The sequence below is a fragment of the Phyllostomus hastatus genome, unplaced genomic scaffold (genome assembly GCF_019186645.2).
Source record: "Phyllostomus hastatus isolate PE091 unplaced genomic scaffold, TTU_PhHast_1.1 phas_scaffold_555, whole genome shotgun sequence".
NCBI classification, from domain to species: Eukaryota; Metazoa; Chordata; class Mammalia; order Chiroptera; family Phyllostomidae; genus Phyllostomus; species Phyllostomus hastatus.
In genome coordinates, this window is record NW_025334036.1 from 2,971,431 (window position 1) to 2,981,351 (window position 9,921).

The 9,921-nt window shown below is 56.6% G+C and overlaps 1 protein-coding gene across 1 annotated transcript; it reads left to right on the forward strand.

Moving 5' to 3' along the window:
• The first annotated feature begins 87 nt into the window (after positions 1–87).
• On the forward strand, positions 88–9,513 carry ZSCAN2 (zinc finger and SCAN domain containing 2). Its single transcript, XM_045824833.1, has 3 exons — positions 88–186; positions 1,854–2,363; positions 6,745–9,513. Exons 2-3 carry the CDS (start codon positions 1,961–1,963, stop codon positions 8,184–8,186), a joined length of 1,845 nt encoding a protein of 614 aa, XP_045680789.1. The 5' UTR covers positions 88–186; positions 1,854–1,960; the 3' UTR covers positions 8,187–9,513.
• The last annotated feature ends 408 nt before the right edge of the window (positions 9,514–9,921 follow it).

A 9,921-nucleotide genomic window follows, 5' to 3' on the forward strand; every position in this document is an offset into this window, starting at 1 on the left:
TAGAAAAGCAGAGCTCCAGGGGCCGTTCTCGGTAGCCAATGAGAACGGTTGGGGGCGGGCCTCTACCGTCCATTGTTCTCGGCGCCCCTCGGGCCGGAGCAGTCTTGACTCCGGAGGGGCCGGTCCCTGGCCGGGGTGCTTTTGCATGCGAAGCCGCCGCCGGAGCAGTATCTGGTCTCCGGAGAGGTGAGCCTGGAGACACAGTCCTGGAGCCTCGCGGCCCCTGGGAGTGGCGCGAGGCGCAGGGATAACGGGCCTGGAGCCGCTGCTGGCAGCCCGCTGGGGGAGGGGCGTCGGGGGCGCTGTCCGTGGCCGCGAGACCCGGGCAGTCCGGGTAGACGCGCCGGTTCGCTCAGCGGACGCACCCAGGCTGTTCTCCCAGCGAGGAGTTCCTTGCACATCGAACCGGAGGCGCAGGGTTTGGATGGAAGCACACTGGACGACACCCCGCGCAGCCCCTCATTTTACACCGGGGGAAACTGAGCTCAGAGGGGGAGTGTCTTGTCCCGGCTCGCACAGAGAATTAGTGGCTTACTAGGAACGGTTTACCCCGGCTCCTAAGTAAGAGTTGTTATCCCTGTGCTGCTTCTAGTCACCGTGAATACACGTTGGGAACTTCGGTTTTCCCACTAGTATTTCTATTTTGTTCTTTAAATAAAGTTTTTCCTTCTCTCCCTTTCTTCCTTTTGTTGTGGAGGGGGAACTGCTATCTGAGTCTTTATGGTACAATAATGATTTTTTAAAATGAATTTCCATTGCTTTTATGGCCTTTATAGTCTTTAAATAATTTGTAATTTCACTGCCCTCAACATGTTGTAGAATTTCCATCCAGACCCCCTTTTTTGTTTTTCTTGTGTCTGTTCATTGTTAAAGGGAATTGGGGTCATACTGTTATCTATGGCTTTAAGGCCTTGCTGGTTTTGTTTTTATCCCTAATTTTCATATTACGAGGATTATCTTAAATATTCAAGGATTAATGCTCTTTGTTATCATAACTTTAAAATATTTCAAAATATTTTAAACTTACAGCAGAATGCACAAATCTTAAATTTCATACATGTGTTCTTGGGCAACTACTGTCAAATTAAGATACGGAACTGAGCGCCTTCTTGGTCATAGGTAGACATTTTTATATCAATATAGTTTTTAATACATTTTACTTAATGGATGTGCCATAATTTAGTAACCATTCCCCTGCTGCTGGATTTGTAATGTGTCCATTTTTTTTTGTTTGTTTTTGCGATTAGAAAGAATGCTATGATTGGACCTCCTTGCATATAAATTTCTCTTTGCAAAGATGGTTATTTTAAAAGATAGATTCCTGAGCGGCCAAGGCTGAATGGAAGAGCGTGGACACTTTAGAACTTCATGCTTTGAAATATGATAATAACTCAGCTGAGATGTTGCCTTCCTTCTAATGAGGCTCTAAGTCCCTTGACATCTGATCCATTGCTAATCCCGAAGGTGTCCTCATACAGTAAGAAGGATGGATGTTGGTACCTCTACTTAGTGGTGGTCGGAGAGGTTGAGTGTGTTGGGTCCGGGTCACCGACTTAGGGCCGGAAACCTCAGTCCTGGATTCCCGCACGGGCTTTGAAGTTCTTGGCCTCATGCCTCGGTCTTTTGGAAAGAAAAATACTGTATATGTTGTGTTTATGATTCTTCTTAACTTCTCTTGCTATAGAGATAGGTTTTCGGGACTAAGCCATCTTTCCTTTAAGAGGGACAGGAAGCTCCTGTTGATTTGTGGATGTGAGGATCACTTGGCGGTCCGACCCAGGCTGCTTGTGTTAGATCATTTTAGGACTGTATATACTTAATGATTCTCGTTCTCTTTTTCATTTCTCTGCCAGGCTACTTGTTGAAATTTGAGGAGGGAGGTGTCTTCTCAGAGAGCTTGGCCGGAGAAGACTGCAGGGAAAGGCCAGCAGCCTGAGTGAGTGCCCCAAGGACGCGGGTGATGGCTGCGGAGGTGCCGAGAGCAGCCACCCCCCTGAACCCCGTGGTCCAGGTACCCCCAGAGGAGGACGAGCAGGAGGAGGAGGTCGCCACCATGATCCTGGAGGATGACTCTTGGGTACAGGAGGCTGTGCTGCAGGAGGACGGCCCTGAGTCCGAGCCCTTCCTCCAGAGCGCCGACAAGGGCAGCCCCCCGGAGGAGGCGGTGGGAGGGCCGCAGGGTGCGCTCGGCCGCCTCCGAGAGCTCTGCCGGCGCTGGCTGAGGCCCGAGGTGCACACCAAGGAGCAGATGCTGACGGTGATGCCCAGGGAAATTCAGGCCTGGCTGCAGGAGCACCGGCCGGAGAGCAGCGAGGAGGCAGTGGCTCTGATGGAAGACCTGACCCAGACCCTTCAGGACAGTGGTGAGCCGCCCAAACGCGCAGGGGAGGGTGGGGCCGCCTCCGAGGTGGAGGAGGAGAAGGTGGTGGCATCCAGGACCGAGTTCGGGACCGCCCCGTGCCTCTGCGCTGTCTGGGAAAACCAGCTCACTGTCGCCCATTTAAAGTCCCTGGGCTGCAGCGACAGCTCCAGAATGTCGGTGCAGCAGGGACGCAGAGGAGTGTTCCTGGAAGCACGTTTACACGGCCGGCGTGGCTTTCACTTCTGCATTCACCCGGAGCATTAGGGAGCTGACGTGGGGTTTGAGGGCCCCATAAATCACTCCTCGGCGCCTTCCCGTGGTTGTGCAATAGACATCCACACATTTGAAGTTCAGGCAGCTAGAAAAAAACGAATCCTAGTTTTACAAAAGGGATTGTTTTTATGAGACAGAGGTGAATGACGCGTCAACCAGCTGATAACCGGGGACTTTCTGCGGCACAGAGTTGTGCTGGTTCTTAAAGCAGGAGTTACGAACTGGAGTCCTTTGCAACAGTCAGTGCGTGGGCCCCCGTGTTATTAGTAAACAGTGGCACGCAGGCATGCCCCTGGACTGTCCGTCCCCGTCCTGCTTTTCGCTTGTAAACGGGACTCCCTGAGTCCCAGGTATTTGCTTGCAGTCTGCCCCAGGATGGCCTCAGGACCCGTGGGCAGTGGCTGCCTGTGTGCCGATGAGGACGCAGGAGGAGAGGGCAGAGAGGCTGTGTGTCGGACGTGGGCCTCGAGCAGAGCTGCAGGAGGGGGGGGGGGCAGAATTTGGAAAGGTGCGGGGCAGACAGAGGGGCGGCCTCCGGGAGCAGCTGTGCTGCTAAGCGAGGCTCGGAAGCGGGGCCTGGCAGGGCCCGGCTCCGGCTCTGGTGCCGGTGCCGGTGCCGGTGCCGGTGCCGGTGCGGAGGGCTGGCTACGGGAGTGGGAAGTGTGCCTTGAGGAAGTGGTGGGAAGTCGAGTTTGGGGGCAGGGAGGGTGGAGGCTGGGACTGTCTGTCACCGGCCTCAGCAGGTTCTTGAACAGGGGCCCAAGGGGCAGGGAGGAAGCCGAGTTTGGCAACAGGATGTGGGTTTGATTAGAGCAGGGAGAGGCTGGAGGCAGGACATCAGCCAGGAAGCCACTTAGACATCAGCTGTACAGGGGTTGGGCCGAGGTGGGGGCAGCAGGGGAGCGGGGGAGGCTGGACGCCTGTGAGAGCTGGCGTCTGTCGGTCCCTGTCCGTGGGCTAGACAGGGTGCCTCGCACGAGTGTCGCACACGGTGTGCGACACTCACGGAAACTACCCCCTGGGGGGCGGGGAAGCAGTCACTCCCACTTCATCACTCCGTGCGATAAGTGAGAGAAGTTCAGTGACTCCCATAAGATCACGCAGCTAGTACGGGGCCGAGATTCGAACTCACGGCTCTGAGCACGGGACTGCTGTTCACGTCCTCTGGGAGGCAAAGAGGGGCACGCAGAGGAGGCCTGACGCCAAGGTGACTGGCTCGGAGGCATCGGGTTCGGAGAAGGCGGAGAACCGGGAAGGGGAGAAAGGAAAGGGCAGAGGCTGTGACAGCCTTCGGGGGCCCGGGGAGACAGGAGTGCGCCATCTCTGGGAGAAGGGGAGCTCCACTGAGGGCCTCCCGGGAGCCCAGCCCTGCGGCGGGCACCTTCCCGGTCCCCCTCGCTGACAGCCCCGCGAGGTGGGCGGGCTGGTGCTGTGCGGGCGATCTGGTGCAGTGCGGGCGAGGGCGGGGAGTGCGGCCAGGCGGCCCCTCCTTGCCGCCACGCGGAGGCTGAGCGGCGGAGCCAGGACGGCAGCTCCCAGTGCGTTCGCTTCCACGCGTGTTGGGTAGCTCCTGAGGTTCGTCTGAAGCGAAGTTCCTGGTTTCCTTTGGCCTTGAAAAGTAGCTTTTAGCCCTGGCCGGTGTGGCTCAGTGGGTTGGATGTCGTTCCCGCCAACTGAACGGTCACCGGTTTGATTCCCGGTCAGGGAGGGCACAAGCCTGGGTTGCGAGCCAGGTTCCTGATTGGGGGCCACGCGACAGGCAACCGATGGACGTTTCTCTCACCCATGGATGTGCCTCTCCCTTTCTCCCTCCCTGCCCCCTCTCTAAAAATAAATAACATGAAATTTTTTTTTTAAGTAACTTTTAATTTTACTCTTCCTACTTATAAAAACACAAAACCTCTCATCCTATGTAAACACCGGGGTTACCTGCCCCCGACGGACGGGACGAGTCCATCAGGACGCAGAAGGTTAGGTCCCAGCCGGCGCCTCAGGCGGTGCAGGGACTCCCTGCCCTTGTCTCTCCGCGACACTGGAGATGCCGGGCCTGTCAGTCCCCTGGCTTCTGCCTGGGAGGTCATCTTCGCCGGTCTCAGTGTGACCTTCCTTGTGACTGCGCAGAGGAGGGTCACATCTGCCCGGCAAGGCGGCCCTGATTTATAGAAGGGACATGACAGCACACCCCTGTGCGGGCAGCTTGTGAAACACGGTTGCAGGACATTGGGGGACCTGCGACCTGCTGGCCCTGGCCAGGTGGGAGCCTGCGCCGTGCCCCTCCTGCCCAGGTCCAGCCCCCGAGACCCACCCGGGGGAGGGGGCCAGAGGGCAGTCGTCCGAGCTCAGGGATTACCCGCAGTAGGTATGTTAGTGTGAGCACAAAATGTAGTTGCAGGCCTATTTGCAAGTTTAAATGCAATCTCACATGGACTAAAGGCACAAGCGGAACCCAGGTTCTTCCTGAAAGATGCGTATCGAGGCCCTGGCTGGGAATGCAGGTGGCCAGAGTTTTGTCCCGGTAGTCCAAGGTTGTGGGTTCAGTCCCGGGTCAGGGCACAGACAAGAATCAGTCCATAAAAGCATCAATGGATAGAACAACAAATCAATGTTTCTCTTTCTCTGGAATCAATAAATAAAAATTTTAAAAATATTTTTTAGGAGATGTGCATCACATTTTATCATGCACATAAGTGGAAATTTACATTGTCATGGAAACTAATCACTGAATTGAGCATTACTGTAAACAGTTTATTAGCTTTAATGATGGAAATGTCACTAGGGCTGCGTGTAATCATTTTGCTAACTGTTTTCTCTGCTGTGGACAGATTTGCTTTCTAAGGGGGTCTGATGCTAGGTCTGAGGAGTAAACGGACTATCATCTTCATCAGTAAAGCACTGAGTTATTTTTGTATATGCTACAGACTAAAAAATAAGGAATTTAAGACACCTTATAGACAGAGTGCACAGGAAATTACAGTAGAAAAGAAAATAACGGGAGGAAAAAGTGCCAGAACGTACGTTGCCTGCTGCAAAACATCCGGTGTTCGTACTCTGTGTTTTTGGCTCCGAACTTGGAGGCTGGCAAGGCAGAGACGAACTCACCCCACAAATGGGTCGCCTTCTGGTGTTCCCGTCGGGAGGAGGTTTCCTCCTTGGGCTCATCAAAAGGACATTGTGTGGCAGAAACAAGAAGCAATGTTGTCAACAACTTCCTGGCAGCGTTAATGTTCCTGACAGCCATTAAGTACTAATGACACTCCTTCGAGCGTCCCTGTCGGCCAGGGCCATTAAACCGACACACGCAGTTCAGTGAACGCCCTTCTCCGGGGTCAGAACTGTGTGGTCCAGGCTCACAGCTTTCTGCGGCTCTGGCTTAATCCTGGGGTGGACGCACCAGTCTCCGGTCTAAGGAAGGGGGTGTGATTTCTTTCTGTAGCATTGCGAGTGGAGGGTTTGACCGGGCTCTGGAAGGTAGATACTTTGTGTTGCTGGCGGGAGGTCTGTCCAAGGGCGCTTTCTGCAGATAAAGCTGAGGGCTTTTGTAGCTGCCACCTCTGGTTTCCAGTGGTCTGGGAGATCACAGCGGCCCCTGTTGCAGGGGTCCGGGTCTGTGTCTCACACGCCGATGAAGAGCATAAGCACGAGACATACTTTTAATGCATGGGATTACTTTATAAGCTCCTTTTGAAAAGAGACTCAGCTTTAGGGAAAGTTCTGTGACCAATAAAAACCTCATTCATTCATCAGGTTTAACTGAGCACCTACCAAGCAGGAGGCACCGTGGTGTGCACTGTGGGTCGTGCACCCCGTTCTTTTCCCTCGATTGGGATCTCCAAATTCCCGCCTGCCCTCACGGCCCAGGGGAGGGACAAGCAGAGATAAACCCACAGCCTGAAGCCCGAGACATCCTGGGTGACCGCCGGGAAGTTCGGGGCATGGTAACCAGATAACCAGTTAGAAGGAAACACACCTGGTTTTTCAAAGTCTCAAGGATTCTTTCACCTCTTTATTTTCACTAGAAGTTGAAATTTTCCAAATCTCTCCTTTGGTTTCCTTTTCTCTTCATTGTAGGGAATTGCATATACACTGTATGTTTTTCTCCATTATTCCAGATTTCGAGATCCAGAGTGAAAACGGGGAGAACTCCAATCAAGACCTATTTGAGGACGGGGAGTCGAGCGAGATCTTCTCAGAAATGCCGGAGGGGGAGGGCGTTCGGCGGCCCCACTGGCAAAGCGACTGTCAGAGGGGCTGTGGCTCCCGGGCGCCCCGGAGAAAGGCCCCAGGTGAGGACCGCGGGCGGCTGCCGGCGCAGCGCAGGGGGGCCGGGCAGCTCATCGGCCTGCAGGGCACCTACCTGGGCGAGAAGCCCTACGAGTGCCCCCAGTGCGGGAAGACCTTCAGCCGGAAGTCCCACCTAATCACGCATGAGCGGACCCACACGGGAGAGAAGTACTACAAATGCGACGAGTGTGGGAAAAGCTTTAGTGACGGCTCCAACTTCAGCCGACACCAAACGACTCACACCGGGGAGAAGCCTTATAAGTGCAGGGACTGTGGGAAAAGCTTTAGCCGGAGCGCCAACCTCATAACCCACCAGAGGATCCACACGGGCGAAAAGCCCTTCCAGTGCGCCGAGTGTGGCAAGAGTTTCAGCAGGAGCCCCAACCTCATCGCGCACCAGCGAACGCACACGGGGGAGAAGCCGTACTCGTGCCCGGAGTGCGGCAAGAGCTTCGGCAATCGGTCCAGCCTTAATACGCATCAGGGAATCCACACCGGAGAGAAGCCCTACGAATGTAAAGAATGCGGCGAAAGCTTTAGCTACAACTCCAACCTGATCAGACACCAGAGGATCCACACGGGGGAGAAGCCGTACAAATGCCCCGACTGCGGGCAGCGGTTCAGCCAGAGCTCAGCCCTCATCACCCACCGGAGGACGCACACGGGGGAGAAGCCCTACCAGTGCAGCGAGTGTGGGAAAAGCTTCAGCCGCAGCTCCAACCTGGCCACGCACCGCAGAACCCACCTGGTGGAGAAGCCCTACAAGTGCGGGGAGTGCGGCAAGAGCTTCAGCCAGAGCTCCAGCCTGATCGCCCACCAGGGCATGCACACGGGCGAGAAGCCCTACGAGTGCCTGACCTGCGGGGAGAGCTTCAGCTGGAGCTCCAACCTCATCAAGCACCAGCGGATCCACACGGGCGAGAAGCCCTACAAGTGCGGCGAGTGCGGGAAGAGCTTCAGCCAGCGCTCCCAGCTGGTGGTGCACCAGCGGACCCACACGGGCGAGAAGCCCTACGAGTGCCTCATGTGCGGCAAGAGCTTCAGCCGAGGCTCCATCCTGGTCATGCACCAGAGAGCCCACCTGGGGGACAAACCCTACCGGTGCCCCGAGTGTGGGAAGGGCTTTAGCTGGAATTCGGTTCTCATCATACACCAGCGGATCCACACGGGGGAGAAGCCCTACAAGTGCCCCGAGTGTGGCAAAGGCTTCAGCAACAGCTCCAACTTCATTACACACCAGAGGACTCACATGAAAGAGAAACTCTACTGATGTGACGAGGAGGAACAGCGAGGGGCCGGCCCCGGGGAGGGGACTGTCACCGTGCACAGTGCCCCCACGTGGGACGTCTCATTGGAGAGAAGAGCCCTGCTTCCTGAGTGGCCTTCGGGGGTTTGTGCCAGAGTCACCTGCTCGTCCGTCCTCATTCCTCGGACCCCCCCACCCCACCCCCGGCACAGAGGGCGGAGCCACACCCCGAGAACAGTTGGGCTGGGAGGTCGCAGAGCTGGGTCCTCTTTCGTCTCACAGTCTCACGGCTTGACTGGCTCCCTCTAGTGGCCCCTCTGTGCCCAGTTCCTCTGTGGTGGGGCGGGGTGGTGGTGGAAGCCCACCCCCACCCACCCAGTCCTCAGAGCAGTGCTGGCCATCTGCTGGTGCAGCCGGGTGGGCGGGCTGCAGCCGGGTGGGCTGAGGGGCCTGCAGCCCGAGCTGTGAGCATTCCCGGCCCCTTGCCCGTGTCGGCACCAGCTCCCTCCCGGCTCTGCCCTGGGCTTTGATTTCAGGTCAAGGCGGGGAGACGTCTCCAGTTCTGAGTCACCACGTGAGGGTCAAGTCCTTTTTTCTGGTTAGTGCCGGAAACACCGACCACGGGGTAGGCGCTGGAACCAGTGTCCCGGCAGCCTTCCCACCGGCGGTAGGGCAGGCAGGCCTGCCAGGGGAGGCACAGACGGGGAGGTTGACGGTTGCTGGTCTGCTGTTGTCCTGTGGCAAGTCGGCTGCCGGGAGCACGCTCGAGTTTTTGTGGGGCTTGGTTTTTTGTTTAGTGTGAAGGCAGAGACCCCCAGCTGTGTGCCGCTGGGGGGTGGCAGCTTCTCCCTCAGCGGGGGAAGAACCCCCCCCCCCGGCTCCCTCACCTGCAGGGTGGGCCGGGTCTTCCCCCCCACAGACACCGCCCTCCATAACCATTACTCTGCGCACCTAGCGGTTCCCTTCATTTTTTTTTTTTAAATCTTACGCGCACAGAACTAGAATTCTGTCTGGTAGCTTTTGCACGACGGTCATTTCTAAGGAAGTCTTGGTTTTGAGGCCACATCACCTGTCCCCAGGGCAGCTCTGGGCCTGAATCAGGAGCTGTCCGTCCTACGGAGGTCACCCTTGGTCTCAGGGTGCCAGCAGGGCTTTGTTGGTGGGACCGTGAGCCTCCAAACAGTGCAGGTGGCCCCGAGAGCGGGTGGAGGGGTTTGCTGTGGAGAGAGAGTGTAGCTATGGCGTTTCTGGAGAATGTCAAACTGCCTCTTTCTGCCCCGGGCCTGCGCTCAGCGGGGGCCCGGGTTCTCACAGGGTGGGTGCTCAGTGCTCCCTAATAAAGTAGAGTCTATTCTTCTCCTGACTCTGTTGTTTATTTATTTACTAACTTATTTTTTATCCTCACCTGAGGACATACCTACTGATCATAGAGGACACGGCAGGGCGAGGGGGAGGAACACCGACCGGCTGCCCCCCCCCCCAGCACACCCGGACCCGCCCCCCAGGCGCGTGCCTGACCGTGTGGTGCACAGACAGTGCTCCAATGCAGCCGGGCCAGCCAGGGCCAGCCAGGGCCGGACTTGTCTTTCAATGTGTGTCAGAAACCTGAACTTGACTGTTGCTAACAAACCCACACCTGGCTTCCCCGCCGCCCCCCTCCTGCTCTGGGCTGGAAATGGCCTACGACCTTCGGGGGGGGCATCAGTTGTTTCAAAGGGCACGCCCCGGGGAGCCCAGACCCGTGTGCGTGCCCGGCGCT